The 18,977-nt window shown below is 29.4% G+C and overlaps 1 protein-coding gene across 8 annotated transcripts; it reads right to left on the reverse strand.

Moving 5' to 3' along the window:
* Positions 1-1,731: 1,731 nt before the first annotated feature.
* On the reverse strand, positions 1,732-6,630 carry LOC105795017 (AT-hook motif nuclear-localized protein 25). Of its 8 annotated transcripts, XR_008194596.1 has the most exons (4): positions 6,076-6,511; positions 5,098-5,984; positions 2,443-2,508; positions 1,732-2,234 (listed from the first exon to the last, which is right to left on the reverse strand). XR_008194596.1 is itself a non-coding variant. In XM_052628614.1 (3 exons), exon 2 carries the CDS (start codon positions 5,960-5,962, stop codon positions 5,117-5,119), a length of 846 nt encoding a protein of 281 aa, XP_052484574.1. In that variant the 5' UTR covers positions 5,963-5,984; positions 6,076-6,511; the 3' UTR covers positions 1,732-2,508; positions 5,098-5,116. The 8 variants fall into 8 exon arrangements, 7 of the variants coding, with proteins under 7 accessions (XP_052484574.1, XP_052484575.1, XP_052484576.1 ...); XM_052628614.1 differs by having other exon boundaries at positions 1,732-2,508; XM_052628615.1 differs by lacking the exons at positions 1,732-2,234; positions 2,443-2,508 and adding an exon at positions 6,519-6,625 and having other exon boundaries at positions 5,009-5,984; positions 6,076-6,128.
* Between the last annotated feature and the right edge of the window lie 12,347 nt (positions 6,631-18,977).

Here is an 18,977-nt window from a genome sequence, read left to right on the forward strand (position 1 = left end):
GTATGTTTATGAACATTAATGAAGGGGAAAACCAGAAGTAGGGAAAGGGAAAACCCACAGGTTTTCTTCCAAATCCTGGTGACAGCCTGCCCTAGTTTAGACAATGTTTTGTAATATACGAGGATAATTAAATAAGCATGGATGACCGACCAAATCCCAGACATCTCTTAACGGATTTCTTGTGAATGCCATCGCTGAGTTGTTCTTTACAAGCACCGAATTTAGGGGCTCGCGTACACGATAATAGAAGTGATTCATTTATGAATTTTTTTTTCCACTCAATTTATAAAATTATTATTTAATTATTAATAAATTTCTTGTTTAGTCATTCAATTATTTATTTATTTATTGTCATTAGTTGACTAATATAAAAATAAAAACACTAAAAATTTAATATGGTTGGTTGACTAAAAAATAAAATTGAATAATTGAATGACCATTTCATAACTTTTCATAATTGGATGAAAAAAAAAAGAAATTTGCTAATAAAAATTGGCAATTTTTTTCATTTTAGTTCCAAAATTTGAATTTTGTTAAGGTATAATGTAAAGTTTAGCTCTCAATATTTATATTATTTGTCAATTTAACTCTTATTATATTTTTGAATTAAATTTGGTCATTTTATCTTTTAAAAGAGTTAATTTTTTTTAACGAAAATACTAAATAACACATTTATTTTTTTAATAATGTTGGCGCGACAACGTGCGTGAAAGTCCATGTGTACTTCATTCTAATATGACGCTATTTGTCTCGTATGTTACATTGATAGATAATTTAAAAGTTATAAAAATATTAAAAATTTAAAATAATAATAAGTTCATAAAATTCAAATAAATTAGCATGAAGTACAAGTAGATTGCCATTCAAGCTGCTATATTTAAAATCTTAATGTTTTTGTTAGTATTTTTGTTAAAGAATAGAATTTTCCGTTGCAATAACTTGACAAGAACCTAAATTTTTATATAGAATTTTTAACTTAAATTTTTAAACATGTCTGATAACCTACAATGAAAACTACTTGAAAAAAGTGTAGAAATTGATAGGTAGATAGAGACCTACTTGATTCAACGGTGATATTATTTTATTTCTTTTAAGATTATATTATCCTTTATTAATCAAACAATCTAATTATATTCACTATTTAATATTAAATAAAATGCCAAACATATTTTATAACTTAAATTCAACACTTAATTTTTCAGTACTTATTTTTTAACACTTATTTATTCATCACTTAATTTTTTAATCTATCAAACATAGCCTAATTTTCTGGCTATATTTTTGCCCAAATCCTCCCACTTTTTGGGCGGGTGACTCGACCCATGATCAGGTCTATCACCAAGTGAGTAGTTTTTTTTTTATTATTTCAAAATGTCATAGCAACCAATTTAACAACAACAAAAAAAAGAACACGGTTAAGAGTTGGACTTGAATTTTAAAATTTGAAAAACAAAGAAACTAAATTCCTAGAAATACAAGTACAAAAACTAAATTCCTAACTTTTGAAAAGTACCAGGATTGAAGGCATATTTTAACCGTATTTTAAAGTTAAAAAATCTTATATTAGGGCTCTTGTAAAATTATAATTTTATTAAAACCCTTAAAATTGAATTATAAAATTTTTTTGAATGGCTAATTTTTTTTAAATATTTATTTTATTATAATCAGATTATTAGGGTATAGTGCTGGCAACAATGAGTAATTGCAGGTGTTTTCTGAAAACATAAACGATTAGTTATGAAATATATTCTATTCCAACAGCTGGGATTAAACCCTATCACATGATTAAAAGAAGAAAATATACATAAAATTATTATGTTTACAAATGAGCCCAAATTGGAAATTTTGTGCCCTGCTAAAAATTGTTAACCATCAAAATCAGATTTTGATAATCAAAATGGGAATCAAAACAGACGGATTAACTTGTCTAGATGAATCTGAAACGTATCTGGATTAGTTTGAGAAGTGCGTTGGAATGAAACAATGCCTGGTCACGTGTTGTAATTGCAGAGGCAGCAAACGGATACGCCAGCAGAGTATATTCCATTCGATGAGTCTTGGAAGTCTGTCAAATTTTTGATCCTTTGAAACGGAAGTTCTTGGATGAAATGGAAGATGTTGGTGATTGGTGGGCGGTGGGCTGAATCTTGGTTCCTGACAGGACAGAACAGGGCAGATCGGATTTCACTGCAATTCCACACGATCTGTTCTTCTTCAACCTTCCCAGATACATCCTATTCATTTCAAGCTCAACATTTTAATATTATGAGGGCAGAGAGAGCTGGCACCATTTTTAAATGCTTTGACCAAATGTTATGAGCCTAGCAGAAGAAAACAAGCCCGAAAAGGCTGAGAGGCTTTCAGTTTTTCTTCCCAAATATGGCTACAACATTGGTTATTAGCTTTCCTCCGAGATTTAGGAATTTGGTTCAATATGCTCACCCAATGTAAGTGGTGCTACAGAAGGGACATGCTTGAGATGTTGGACATCTTCTCCATTTCTCCCATCTGATCCATAAGCTAAGAATTCATCAACATCATATGGCATTATTTATTATTTTCATTAAATTGGTTTATGCTTTCCTCCTCAACAACTTAACACATATGAACTTCTGAAAATCAATACCAAGGATATATGTTACCACCCAAACCACTAAAAAGTTTAAAAGAACATCCCAAATATCTAGTTTTGTAGTATGGGATTGCAAAATCATAACATGTTATCGGCACGGTGAAGCTAAAATTGTTGATAAGGGCTAAGATATTTTTATAAAATATACATTTTCAAAGGGACGAAGCTAGAAATGTTAAAATTTGAGTCTAACTTTATTATCAAAATTTAGGAAAAAATAAAATAAGTTAAATGCTCAAATTGTATTAGATATTTTACTTATTTAACTTTAATTTTTACCTAATTAATATTTAGGGTAAACTACAAAAATAGTCACTTTTGTTTGCCTCAGATTATATTTTAGTCACTTGTGTTTGAAATGTTACGTTTTAGTCACTTACGTTATCATTTTGTTACAAAGTGGTCACTCTACCGTTAAACTCTGTTACGTCCCTAACAACAGTCCAAATAGGTTTTAATTAAATAAATAATTTGGACTGCCATGTAGGACATCTAAGTTGGCATTTTAAACCCATTTGGACCGCCACGTAGGACCATTGTTAGGAAGGTAATGGAACTTAACGGTAGAGTGACCATTTCGTAACAAAACGATAACATAAGTGACTAAAACGTAACGTTTCAAAGATGAGTGACTAAAATGTAATCTAAGACAAACAAAAGTGACTATTTTTGTACTTTACCCTAATATTTATATACCATTTACATTTGGATATGGCAATTATTAAAATTTATTTTTATCAAATTAATATTTTAGATACTATTTTTATTAGTTTACCAAATTAAACTAAAAATGTTATTAAATTTATCATAAAAGAATATAAATTTTATAAAAGAAATCAAATTTAAAAGTTTTTGAAAAATTTTGGGATCAAACACAAATTTATTATTTTTTAAATACTAATTATAATATCAAAATAACAAATTTAAATTTAAAATATTAAAAATATTTTTTTATAAAATTTAGTGGTCGGTCCTCTGTAAAACCTTAAATTTACCACTTATTATCATTACAACAAATATAATGATTCTATTTGTAATTGGAAACTAGATTAGTAAGTCCTAAATTAGTAAAGTTTAGGAGATTGGCCAGTTGATTGAGAGCCTATAACAGGGACTATAACCCTCCTTGTGATATACGGATTGAGAGCATCAAAAACTTCTTAAAAGAAGTCTCCTTTCTTCATTCATTTCTAAGATCAATCTAAAGTGTTTGTTGGCTTCAAAGGGAAAATGATTGAGAGTATGGATTGATTGGGGTTAAATGTAAATGTATAACATCAAATTGTGTAAACAATGTTTATTCTTTCATCCATAATAAGACGAGTTACAGTATTTCATATATTGCACTTTTAGCATATAAAAGAAATACGATGGTTGGAGTAAAAGTATCACGAAAGTCCTTATATTAGAAGTTAGATTGTATTTTATCCTTTTACTTAAAAAATATGTAAATTAGTCTCAGACGTTAAATCAAAGAACAAATTAATCATTTCATTAAAAATTTCATCACTTTATATTGTTAAAATTGATGTGGAAATGAATGTAAATTTTAACAAAATAATTTACCCATTTTTAAGTAAAAGATCAAAATTCATTTTAACTCCTAATATAAAGGCCTCTACAATATTTTTACCGTTGTGAAAAAAAATATATAGAATTAAATATAATTTTATCACCCTCATTTAATTCAGAAAAGAAAATTAAATTAATGTAAACAAATAATCAAACATTGAAGATATAAAACGGAGTGATTAATAGAAATATATTATATCAAAAGCAAACAAAAGAAGGCAAAGTTCCAAAGAAACATCAAAAACGCAATTATACTTTCCCCATTTTCAATGTTTGTAAAGTCCCAAAACTAAGCTAATCTCACCTTCTCCCACTTTTCGAAATTAGGGTTTTCTCATGCCAACCATGAACTACTACCATACCTCAACAACAATTATTGAGCAGAAAAACATAAAAACAACAACATATATCTGATCATAAAACATAGAGTAAGAGTTAAAAAAACTTTGTTCAAAGATGGTCGAAGTTAGTGTCAAATAAAGATTTCAGTACTAGTCTTTCACCGTATTCTAGTTTTTGATAAATAATATATGATTGGTGTCGAATTCAAATCTCGATCATGTGATACAAAAGATGTACACATGCAAGTAAAGTATATGATCGATAGAAATGCAGTTGTATGTAGTACTTTAGAGTAATATGTAGCAATTGGATGGGATGGGATGGGATGGGATTAATTTGAAACTTTCAAAAATTAACCCTAGAACTCTCTCTATATGCATTAGGTTTAGTTTCTTTCATAAAATCTCTACTGTTCATATATAAATTAACCATGTTTTGAAGGAGAAAGAAAATTCCCACAAAAAAAGAAACAAAAAAGAAGATACATATATATAAAGAGAGAGAGAATATGATGTCAGAAATAATGTTTTGTACAAAGAACTCAAACTTACCGAGAGTGCCAAACTTAGGCTAGAAGGTAGGCCTTGTTGCAGTACCACTCCACCCGAATACATCACCTGGAAAAGGATAGCTTCCCAAATTATAGAAAGGAACACCTCCACCACCGCCAGTTCCAGTAGCGCCGCTGTTGCTGGTGGTGCCATTGCCTCCATCACCCAACTGCCCTCCACCACCGCTGCCGGTCACTCCAGATGTCTGTGAAGCTGCTGGTTGAAGCTGAACTGCTGGCTCTTCCTCTTGGTTATCAAGAGGTAACCTATCATAAACTGCATTGGCAAATGACGCAGCCATTAATACAACCGGACCCGAAGCCATCAATGGACCCGCCACGCTGCCTCCCACCACTTGGCCCTGACCACCGGCGAGATAAATAGTCAAGCCACCGGCTCCAGGAGGCGCCGGTGGTGGAAGAGAAGTACCGGTTAAAGATAAAACCTCGAACCGTCCATGTAGTGTTATGACACTCCCGGATGGGGCAGCCGGTTGCCGCAATGTGACATTAGTGACGGCCCCGGTTCCACTGAGCACACAAACACCCCGACCGCGCCGCCGTGCGTAGTTTGCTACCGAGTCAACTATGTCCGAACCAGAAGATATTTCAAGCACATGGGATCTTAGTGAATTTGGACTGTCGCGAGTGACGATGATCGGTGGTTTAGGTTTATTCTTAGAGCCAGCTGGACGACCTCGAGGCCTTCTTTCTCCACCACCAGAACTGGTGGTGGTACCGCCATGATCGGTTCCTTCTTTCTCCGGTGAGTGCTTGGTGTCCCTCAGTTGGGGTTGCAGCTGAAGCTCTGGTCCGAGTAGCTGATGAACATACCGAGAACCTGAACCTGATTCCAGCCCTGACATTGCTAAATTCCACCTCTTCGATCTGACCACTTATTAAAAAGAAAATTTAAGAGAATAATCTGTAAAAATAAATGAAAAAAAGAAACAAAAAATTTCCCAATTTATGAAGCTACCTGCTCTACGTGTTGAAAGCTAGGTTTTCTTCATTAACCAACATGATTGTGTGCTGAACAGAGATTAGCCAAAGCATAATATGGAAATAATTGTGTATTTTATTTACAACTTTACTGATTAAATGTTTTTTTTTTTTCAAATTTAAGTTCTGCAAGAATTCAACAAGAACCCAAAGTCATGATCAAATTAACAACACTGAAAGTTAAAACTCCAAAAAGATCTATTAAAAGCTGAAAATTAGATTAATTAAGTTTGCCTTGACACCCAGATCCAGATCATTGCATATAATTAAGGAGAAGAAAAAGAGAGCAAAACCCACTTGATGAATGATAGTGTGTGTGTATATATACATATATAAAACTAAATCAAATGAGATTTTTTATTATTAAGAAACTGTGTATTATTTTATATAAACTAATAAAAATCATTTTATCTTGATTACCTCAAAATTTACGGGTTTGAATGTCTGAGAACCAAGCTTTGAAGGAATTGGATTCAAGGGAGAGACTTGAGAGCTTTTTAAGGGGGCAAAATGGAAAGCAAAGTGAGTGATTTGTTTCATTTAATATAGGTAATATCCACTATATATAATGATAAAGCTAAAGATAAAGAGATGCTTTGAAAAAAAATTAATTAAAAATTTAAAAAAAAAAGAGGAGGCTTTGTTGACAAGCAAGGCATGTAAATATACAAGTGTTTCTTTTTACCTTATTAATTATTTAGTTAGGAATTTAGGGTTGAAGTTAACCATTTTTTTCCTTGCTAAATGGATACAAAATAACTTTAAAAGGTGAACCTTGTGTATTCACTTGATAGTTAGAGTATTTATCGTCTCAAATGTGATTTAAGTTTGAATCGTACTAATTGGTGAACCTTGTGTATTGATCTAATTGAGGGTGTGTTTAGATGGGTGGTTGGGTGCGATACGATGCCTTTAGTTTATTTTTTGTCTTACACTATAGTATTTAATTTCACGGCCATAGCTATTTTTATACTAACTGCAGGTAAACGCACTGTCCATTTAAACCCACCCTGAGTTATGTCTACTTAAAATCTAGTATATATCATAGGTGTGATAAAATCTAGTATATATCAAGAGTTTGATTGAGTTGATGTTCTTCATCAACTGGATCTCAACTTAGTTGTGAAATCATCAAAAATTTATTATTTTTACAAAGCAACAAATATTATTTTAAAAGTATATTTATCTTTTATATATTTTTATATCAAACCTAAAAAGTACATATAATGAGATTTGAACCCAAAAGATTGTAACATTTATTTCCTCAATTTTACTATTTTAACCAAAATCATATTTATATTTATATATTTTTAAATTTATTATATAATTGTTTTCGTCCATATTAATCTTTTTTTTAGGAAAACCTGTTTTAGATCCCATTTATCAATAAAAGGTGTAAAAAGAATAGTTTAATTCTTACATTTGAATAAAAGATGATAATGCATAAACAAATCCACTATGAGCTTGATAATTCATTAATTAACTCTGGGAATATGATAATTAATTATTACTACTGTGTTTAAATTTCAGTTAAAATTAAATTAATCGACTAAATCGATCTGATTTGGTTGGAGATCGGTTAATAAATTTTTGGAAATTCGGTTATCGATTAATTCGGTTTGAAATCGAGTAATTAACCGAATTAACCGAACTTATGTACTGTTTTTAATTATGTAATGTTTCAAGACTTATAACTTGATTAATTATGTTAATTCGGACAATTCAATCAAAAGAACATTATCAATTTATTTTTTATATGTTTTATACTTGTTTTAACCAAAAAATAAAAATATATAAAATTCAATTAATTTGGTTAACCGATTGAATTAACCGGAATATTTTGTTTCGATTAATATTTTTTAAATTTTAATTGATTAACGATTAAAAACTAAAAGTATTGATTAATATTAATTTAATGTAGTTAATTAACCATTTGAAAATTCTACTTGGTTGACCTCCCATAAACAAAGATGATATAAAACAAATAAAACCAGTAATTTTGTGATCAAAACAAATGATGATTAAACAAATGAAAATAGTACCCACGATGCAAAGCTACGAAATAAAAGTATTCATTCATTCGAGATGCTAACCTTGGACCAAACAAAAATGGTGGCAGTGGCTAGAAAGTGAAAGACTGTAAAGACAAAGAGAAGAAGAGTCTTGAAATGCAGCATGGAGCAGACCAGACACGATAACTCTGCCCAAACGGGTCAGTCACGTGAGAACTGTCGGGTACATTGAAACTTCCCTTCTCACTTCATGCCTCTCCACTCCCCAGTAGTATCTAATGCTAATCTTATTTAATTCTTCCAAGCAGGTTAAATATATTTATATTTTTAAAAATTCTGCATAATTATGATTATTATTAAGGCTGAAGTGAAAATCTTTTAAGGTCACAATTTCATTTTTGGAAGATGAAAATATAATTTTATATTTTTAAGGGATTAAACATAAAATAAAATTTTATAATGTGTTAATATATAATTTCAGGAATAAACATCTTTTTTTTCAATTCTGGGAGATTTAGGGTTAATTGCATTTTCTTTTATAGGCATCGGTTGATTATCCTCAATTTTCTTAGAAAATATTATGAATGTTTGTTATGGTCATGGTGCATGATTTGATTTGGCTTTTGGATTAAAAAATCATTTAGTCTTGGGTCATTCCCAATTTTTTAAAAACATTTTGATCATTTTAAAAATTAATATTTAGATTCTTTTGGAGTTTTTCATTTTTTTTAGAATTTTTATATTTATTGTTAAAAATATTATAAAAGATCAAATTGATATTTTAGTTTCGGGCCAAATTAAGTACTAACCCTATATAAAATGTGTTACATCATTGTTTCTTCTAAGGGGTTAACTTGTGAATAATCAAAACGTTAGAAATCGATAAAATTTTGTAACTTTTCATCGTCTAATGATTGAAACGAAAAACTATTAATAATTAAGCAACCCTTAATCTAATTTACCGTACTATAATTGAATTGAATTGAATTTCTTAATCGGTATATCACGTTACAGGATGGAGGATGGCCCCATCATTATGTCCTCCACCAAGCCAAAGAAGCAAAACCCAGAAGCTCATGGTTTTGTAAGAAATTAGCCTTTATCCTTACCTAATTGACCATCTTTACTTTCTTTGTCCATCATCACTCATCACTATGTTGAGAAAAAGAATGAAGAAAAATTGAAAATCCATTAAACATAATATTAGATCCAAAATTGATCATATTCACAAAATTTGCAATATTCATTAGTTTTTTTTTTCATAAAGGAAATGATAGATTCAACTTACAATTACTTTATTTATAATTCAATCCTGAACATCAATCCACTGTCAAGGTCCTGGTCCCCTAAAATAGATTTTTTTTCATTTTGGTTAATAAATATAAATTTGCACTTTAACCCCTCTTAAAATGATAAAATTTTGATTTAATCCTTTAAAAATATATTTTTATTATAGTAAAAATTACAATTTGATTTCAAACTTCCCTAAAAAATTTTCTGGCTTCATCTCAACCTACTGTGCAATGGTTTCAAATCTCAATATATGACTTCGTTCATGTATATAAATGTGTATGTATAACTGGCAGGTTTTCAATTTTAAATTATGGAATTGAGAAGCATATCTCATTTGAATTTTCCCTGGCTCACAATATGCAATTTGAGTGTAAAAAAAATTGAATACACAAGGTATTAGATAAGATTTTCTCTAAGGGTGTAAATGAGATATTGGTGTTCTCAAATTATTGGACTTTGATTCAATAATTATCAAGTCGAACTCGAACTTGAACTCGAGCTATCGGTCGAGCTACATTTGAGCTTAGTAATACTTGACTCGAACGACTCGCGAACCTTATCGATCTTTTCATGTTTTTACAATATTAAATTACGTTATTGCCTTTAATATATATTATTAACCTTAAGCTTAATTATTGAGTCAAACTCGGGTTCGAGTACAAAAATTGATAAGTGAACTACTTGAACCAAGTATTGAATTCCAAATTTCGAATCGAGCTGGAACTCAAACTTATTATATGAAAATACAATGAGTCTCAAAGAAATTAATAATGTCTAGGTCTTAAAGGATTCGAATATAATTTCCAGTACTCGAAATAGTAGGAGTTGCAAGATAGATTGAATGGTAATTTCTAATAGATAGATGAGTAAAAGTAAGCACAGATAGTGACTCGATTAAGGGTGATACTAATTTTTTAAATAATAATAATTGTGATAACCTTTTTGAGAAGTAATGGTATTTGGCAGATAAAGAAACCTCTTCGGGCTGGTGGGATTCTAAAGAAAGGGAATCACATGCTCTGCAATATGGATAGATTAGCCTCCTCATGACCTAATTAATAATAATTATAATTGTTATTATATATACAAGTACCCTTCTTGAGCCACCAAAAAGGTTGCATTAGGACCTGGATACAAATTTTTGCAATTTAGGTTGGTTTGATGTTACGATTATCATCGAGTTAATTGCACTAAAGATCCTTAAATTATGATTTTCATTTAAATTAGTTCTTAAATTTTAAAATATTTTAATTATATTTTTAAACTATTAATGTTATATCAATCAAGTCTTTTATTATTAAAATTATTAATTTAATTATTAAATGAAACATCAAATCTCATGCTGCATAATTTAAAATAAAAAATTAAAGTAAAATAAAACATGGTCGCATAACTTTTAAAAGTAAAAACTAAAAGTAAAAAAAAAAAGTGAACAATAAATCTTTTGTAAAAGTTTTGAAAACCTTAAAACCAAAATTTTTACGACAACCATTTTAAGAATATTCTATTTTTTCTTTAGAATTTTCGTTTTAAATTATATCACATGAGATATGACATCCAATTTAATGGTTAAATTGACGATTTGAGTAACGAAAGGACTTTATTGATAATTTTAGGATGTAATTGAAATGTTTTAAAGTTTGGAGACTAAGCTAGAATGAAAGTCATAATTTAAGGATATTTGATGTAATTAACTCTTCTTTATTAATATCGTATCAATCTATATATTAATATAATTATTAATAACGTAAATTTTAAAATATTTTTCAGTATTGATATTTCAAGTCAACCTAATTAACTTGGGAAGGAAAAATTATCAAATGGAAGTCAACAATTACGCTTGTACTATTATTTAATATTTTGATTGGGTTGAAGTTATTAATTAATTGAGTCTATTTAATTATTAAATTATTAAGAATTATTATTTTATAAAATAATAAATAATATTTTGAGGATATTTTTATTTTATATAAAATCTAGAAAAATATAAACATACATATGATAGTATTTAAACCCAAAACATGATAATTTTATTATTTCAACTTTACCATTTCAATCAAAATCACATTTGATTTTTATATAATCTTTTGTATAAATTGTTACATTAAGTTTTCCACTTGCATTGTAAATGTGCTCAAATCTAATATTTTGGCATTCGATAAAATTTAATCTTCAACGTTTACATCTTATATCATTTTGGCCATATTTTTTTGTTAAATTTAGTCAATAACCTTTTAAAAAAGAATCAAATCACTTCTTTTAATGGAAATACTAACTAAAACATAATTTTTTTTAACGATGTTGGCATGGCAACGCACGTGATAATCTACGTGTATTTCGTGTTGACATAATTTTTTTTGTCTCATAAGCCATAAAAAATTAAAATAAAATAGCATAAAGTACACATAGATTGCCATGAAGGCTTCTATGTTTAAAATTTTAACATCTTTATAGTAAATAACATGTTTACCCTTATTTGATAAGTTTATTGTATTTAAAATTTTCTCTTTTAGTCATTAGTGTCACTTCAAACTCAGCCACGTGCTTAATACTCTACTAGATTTGACACGCCCATTATGTGGACGAAAAAAACTATGAAGCAAATTGATTAAAAATAATAATATACAAATTGTCACGTCCCAAAATATAGAAGGTTAATAAAAATAAATAATCAAGAAATTGAATAGGCTTGATGGTTAAGTAGTTAGTGTACTCCCTAGAAGTTTTAGGTTCAAGCAACTCTTTTCCAATTTCTTTTACTTATATTTTCAACAAACTAGGATAAAACCACACTAAAATACATATTGTCAGCTGTTAAAATTGAGTAAAAAATAAGTGTTAGGCCTAATGGTTAATACGCCAATACCCTCCTTTGTACACCCAAGTTTGAGCCACTATATCCCCAAAATCCCATTTTAATTTTTCGATAGGAAGGGTAAATTACTATGTCACCCCTAGAGTTTGAAAATCCTAGATATTTAGTTCATCTTTTCCTAATTACAATTGAATTTTTGGTTTTTTATTCCAATCCAAACAAAATTTTGCCTTCTTTTCTCTATTTCTTCTCTTTTTTTCTTTACCATCCTTTTTTTTTTTTGCTTAATATTTTCTTTCCATTGCTAAAATTATTTTTGCTTCCTGAATCATAATCAATCCCCGCACAAATCGTTTTTCCTACCGGTTGTCGATTTTGCCATTGATAGCATCCATTTCTTTTCATCCAAGATTGATAAGTATGCCTCGCTTCAATGATCAAATCTTGTAATCTTCGTAATAGTAATGAACGACATAAATATTTTGTTCGATCAAATAATCTTTTGCAATTCTTACCAAATCTTTTGAAAAATCTTGATTAATCTTGAAAGCAACCATTAACTCGTTTATATATGCCATTTGAAGGACCTGATTTAGGTGAATTGGATCAGAATCGGGCGTGAGGAACATTGATGCGGTCGTTGAAAGCACCAAAAATATCTTCTCCCTAATAAATAATGAAAAAGAATAGAAAAAGGGAAGTAGGGTCAAATCCTCAGGGACTGGATTTTGCACGATATCTTGTTCCGTGAAATTCCGGCAGAATCTTGCCCAAGAAAACCTGCGTGCCTGGAAAAAAATAAAAATAACAGAATTAAAGGTTTGGATCTGGAAATGAAAAATAAAATAAAAACAGAATTAAGAATATTGAATCGAAAATTCGATAAATTAAAAACAGAGTTAAGAGAAAGGAAATTCTTTTGGGAGATTTCAACCTTCAGTTGTCTCGTTACGCCTTGGATTCAATCCTCGGCTTTTAGATGATCTTTCCCAAACCGAATAATATTTATTGTTTTATAAAAATAATGGATTTATGGTAATTTTATAACTGGGTTGGGACCCGGTTGATGGGTGACACTAACTCAACCAAACTTTTAAATAATAGCATAAGATACTATATAATTATTTAAGCCATTACTGAGTTGGTATCACGAGTCAATCAAGCATCAACTCAGTTGGAAAATTACTACAATACCAGTCTTGTTTTTATAAGTAAGTTGTGTTACTATGAAATTGTTTTTGTCCTTTTATATTTTATATAGAATCAATAAAAATTAACACATGATTTTTAAAATTTCAACTTTACCGTTTTAACTAATTTTTTACATTAATTTTTTTTTACCCAAATCTTGGGTTTGCCATAAACTAGTAGTAAGTATAGATGAATTAAGTGATACCAAACTTTGTCACATGCTTAATAATAGCATGATTGTCGGAATTAAACCGTCCCAAATGGTTGAACCAAGAACCGGTGTTGCCCCAAATGGTTGAAATGAGAATTAGTGGTCCAACTGGTTCAATCAGTACCATAAAATTGTAGAAGAGTTGAACCGATAAAAACTCAATTGAACCAGGTAAAAAATCAATTAAAAACGTCTGAATTGATTTTAATCTAGTTTAAATATTTTTTTTGTAATTTATAAATGAATTAATGTTTATGTTTTGATTATGGTTTTTTGTTTACTATTTTTCTAATATTTATTTTTCATGAATTTTCTATTTAAAAAATTATTTTATAATAATTCAACAATTGATTTAATTAATTAAATAAAAATCAATAATTTAATCACTTGAACCACCATTTATATTCTTACAACAGTAGATAAATGTTTAATTTTGGCGACATTTATTTAGATTAATGGAAAGAATAGACTTTGAATTTAAATTATTAAATGTTAATTTTTTACTATCTTATATATCAAAATATTGTCTACCTCTTAAGATATATATATATATATCTTATAATAAAGAAGGAAACACATAAATTAAACAAATATAGTTATTGGTGACATAACACAAATAGTATCAACACTAAGGGTGAGTTTGGATGGGCGGTGCATTTACCCGCGGTTAGTGTAAAAACAGCGGTAGCGGTGAGATTAGATACTGTAGTGATACTGTAGCGTGAGACAAAAAGTAAGCTAAACGTACCGCACCACACCCAATCGCCCATCCAAACCCACCATAAGTCGATCAAGAAGCGCCACTGGAGAAGAATAATAGAAAACGCTTTGTAATGTTTACCTCCAAGCCATCGATGCTAGGGCATTACCAAATTTATTGCTGAGAGAGAGACATATTTTGACACAAGCTTTTGAATAAAATTATCACTGGTGTACAGAAAATTAATTATATATAAATTATGTACACAACTATTCTTAGATCATAATGAAGGTGATAGATTTGAGATGATAAAGAGAATGATAGGGCATTTGAGGCTTGACCTTTTGTGCATCACTAATCCGGTGGGTCTCTTGAGGCTTTTAATAGTTTTTTTCTTGATTAATTGATGTTTATCGTCAGATTGATTTGATGGCGGCGAGGCTATGATGCAAATTTCAACAATTTGACTAAGTTGATACATCTCTAGTTTGTTTCTGAATTATTCTAGTGTTGCAGTTACTGTCAATTTGTCATTCTCTTTTTTAAGATTATTTTACAGATATGACATTTTGCATTATTTTATACTGATTTATTTATTGTTTGCACTATATATCATATCTTTATATTATTATTGTTACTAATTCCTATTAATAATAGTATTTTTACAGTTATATTCTTTAAAATCTTAATATTTTATCAACACATCACACAATGTAATTTTTTGTTAATAGAATTGAAGATTTAGCCCTTGTATTTAAAAATTACAAATTAAGTCCTCTTACTTTATTGATTAAAAATCCAAGTTCAATCATTAACATTATTAGTATTTTCCATCAAAAGTTATCAACTTGGCACATTGATTAGATCACCATCTTTATAATATATGACATATAATTGATGAAAAATAAATATATTAAGTTGACAATTTCTTATGAAAACTATCAATGCTGATGATGATGATTAGATTAGAATTTTAAATTTGAAAAGTAAAATGATTGAATTTTCAACTTTTAAGTATTGGGATCAAATATCAAATTCTAAAAAAAATACAGGACTAATAACATATTTTAACCTTTTTTATAAACATATTCTTAATCACCTAACTTTTAATGTGTTTTTTGTCACTTAATTATAAAAAAATCTTTTATTTTTGTCACCAATATTATGAAAAATATTTTATCACTTAACCGTTAAATCCACAACGTATTAACAATGCAAAGTTAATGAAAAAGTGCCCTAAATTGTATTAGCTAATCTCTCTCTATATATATATTCATCTTCTACTATTTTATCCGAGTTAGAACATCGAATGAGATAGGTTTTGTTTCATTACATGTGCTTGCTTAGGCAAAATTTGAATTTTTAATATAATGTTTATTTTTACTCATAATGTTTATAAAATTTTAAATTATAGAAAAATAAATTTTAACATACTTAAACTCACATTTTTTTATTATTGTAATAACGATAGTACTAACCAGAAGTGGATCTTTATGGGGCCTAGGCCCACCCCCAAAATTTCTGGAAAATTGCATTTCTATTTTGAAGTTTTAGAAAATTTTAATTAGGCCGCTTAAAACTTTTTAAAATTCTCATTGTACATTTTTTAAAAAATTTTAATTGAGCTCCTTTAAAAATTTTGAAAATTATCATTAACCTCACAGAATTTTTAAAATAATTATTTAGATCACTAATTTTATTTTAAAAATTATTATTAAACTCCTAAAATTTTTAATTTTTATTAATCTCCTCAAAACTTAACTAAAACTCAAACAACAAATTTGAATTTTTATATTTATTCGTTTTGGATATACTCATAATAATACCACATCATTGTAAGTTAATTCATGCACTGCAAAATTGTAAATTAGAAATTAATAATTTAGGAATACTTGAAACATATAACTTTCTTTCCTTTTCCTTTTCTTAATTTAGTATCAAAATTATATATAAACTTTGATTCAATATGTAATGTTATACATGAACTTTAATTTTACTCGATTTTATACATAAAATTTTGATTCGATTCGATATATTACATACACAAACAATTACATTAATTCAATGTATATATTCATTTTTAAATATATAAAATTGAATCAAAACTAATTTCTCTTATACAATTACACCAAAATCATCACCCAAAAGAAAGAATCTTTAAAAATTGAATAATGATTTGAGGCCATGACAAGAGCTTTAAAAGAGCAAGTTGTATGAATTAAATAATGAAAAGTTTGCAAAAGATGACAAGGTTCTTCATTAACATTTACTAATCAGAATTGCATTACTTTTTCCCTCAAAATTTTATATTAAAGAATAATAATTGTGGTCATTTTCCTTTCCTTTTAATATATTATATTATCTCTTGGCTCAGCTATCACATTTGTAATTTCCATTTTTTTAATTATGATAAAACTTATCTCTTTCAATATTTATACATATGATTAACATGATATATCATATATATATATATATATATATATATATATATATATATATACATATTTAAATATTTAATCATTTATGTGGTATACATATTTGTGTAACTCGAATCTCATTACTTGTTAAAGAAATAAATATAATAGTAAAATAAGGGAAATTGTGGGTACGGACCATGCTGCACAAGTAAAATCAATATAGAACTACATTTTTTCTATTTGACTTTGATTAGAATTGAATTTTTTAACATTTAAATAGATGTAGTCGAAACTCCTCTTATATAATTCGTATCTCAAAATTGGTGAATTTTTTTTCTCTGCCCGTAATTTTTTCTTGAAAATGTTTTCACGTAAATCTGTATGTTATTTTCCTTTTGCAAATTGTTGAGACAAGAATTCAATGATATATTGCAACATTTTGAGGAAAATTTCAAGTTGCATTTGATGTTGGCAATTTTAGCTTATAAGTAAATTATGATTAGTTTTTAGTTCTAAGTTTAGTTGTAACGCCCCAAAAATCCCTTATATATCTATTTTTGTGTATTTGTGACACAAGTATGTGTTTGCTTCAATGGTTATGTGTTCTGAGAGCATCTAGGAAGTTTTGGGTTCAAGCCTTGACTTGGCAAAATTTTTGTTTTAATTGAATAAACCTCTATCTTTAACCAGTAGGCTTATAAATAAATATTGGTAAAATATGTTAGAATGGGCTTGTTGGTCTAGTGGTTAAGTGGAGTGCTAATGTTGCAAGAGGTTTAGAGTTCAAGTCCTTACATGAGCAAAGAGGATAATTTTTGCTTTTTGTTTCAACAAGAGGTTGTGTTGATTGGGTTTCTGAGTAGTAATGGGGTGGGGGAGTGTTGGAGTGATTTTAGGAGAAAAATATGAGATTGTAGAGTCATCTCAATTTGGTGGACTGATAATTTCGGCTTTCACTTCTCTTTCTCCCAATTTCGGTCATTTGGCATAGTTTTTGTTTCCTCTTTTCTTTTTGCTCCACCGTTTTCTTTTGCTTTTCTTCCCCATTTTCTGTCATTTTTCCTTCCTCAACTCCCCATTGTTGTTGTCGAGATTTCAATTGGTATTCTTTCTTCCTCTTTCACTTGCGTTTTTCTATTCTATTGTTTGGGATTGCATATCGTTGTGTTGTGCGTGGTTGGTAAGCTTGGAATTGTTGTTAGACTATCAATTCTTTTGCTTATTAATTGATTAAGAGGGGTTTTGGTTGGTTTTAAGTGTTAATCGAGAGGCTAAACAATGGTCTTCAACGATTTAAGTGTTTAGGATCTCTGTTGATTAATCGAAGGTAAGGTTTTTTTTATGATTATAGTTTGGTATACCTCACCGAATTTTGATTAATTATCGATTAAAAGTAACTGATTGGAGGGTTACTTTCTGTTTTAACAGCAAGGAATTGGGTGGACTGGGGCTGTTATAGCATTGATTTGTAGTTGGATCGTTGAAGTGTTGAGGGTAAGAGAGTTTTTGTATAATTGTTGATGTTGTTTATTTGACTACCGCTTTTCAATTGTGATTAAATTTGTTCTAAACTCTAGTTGACGTTTTAGGATACTAGAGTGATCGGGCGTTAGCATAAAAAAAGTTTCAGGTGTGTAATCACATCACTGAAAATGCTAGTCGACGAAAAACCGAATAATAGGATTATATACGCCACACGTGCGTGGGACAGCTCATGTGGTAGGTCGTGTAACCGAACACAGGCGTGTGATCGATAAGGCTAGCCATGTGTGATTTATGGGCCGAGCCAAGTTGGGCCGTCTGGGCCTCATGAGCGCGTGGGCCCACACAGGTGAACCATACATGCATTTGGAATTTAATGGGCCAAGGCCATTTTGGATCGTGTGGGCTACACGGGCGTGTGAACCCACATGGGCATGCAACATGGGCCGTGGGCCCATTTTAATTGTTTGACTGCTAAGGTTGCACGGGTTGCCCAAGTCAACTGTGAACCTACTGAAGGATCGGTAAGTGTACCTAGATCCCTAATTGACTGAAATGACTAAAAGACTGTTATATGCCTATATGAGATAGATATGTGTATCTGTATGTTGAGTATGCTATATACACTGTACTGTTTATACATGATACCATGACATGTCTGTATGATGCATTGCATTGGGTTGGGGATTGATATTGATTGGAGGAGGTGTACTGAAAGGCTTCAAGCCTAATTCACTGGCAGCACAGCTGCAACTACT

Source organism: Gossypium raimondii, chromosome 3 (assembly GCF_025698545.1).
Source record: "Gossypium raimondii isolate GPD5lz chromosome 3, ASM2569854v1, whole genome shotgun sequence".
NCBI classification, from domain to species: Eukaryota; Viridiplantae; Streptophyta; class Magnoliopsida; order Malvales; family Malvaceae; genus Gossypium; species Gossypium raimondii.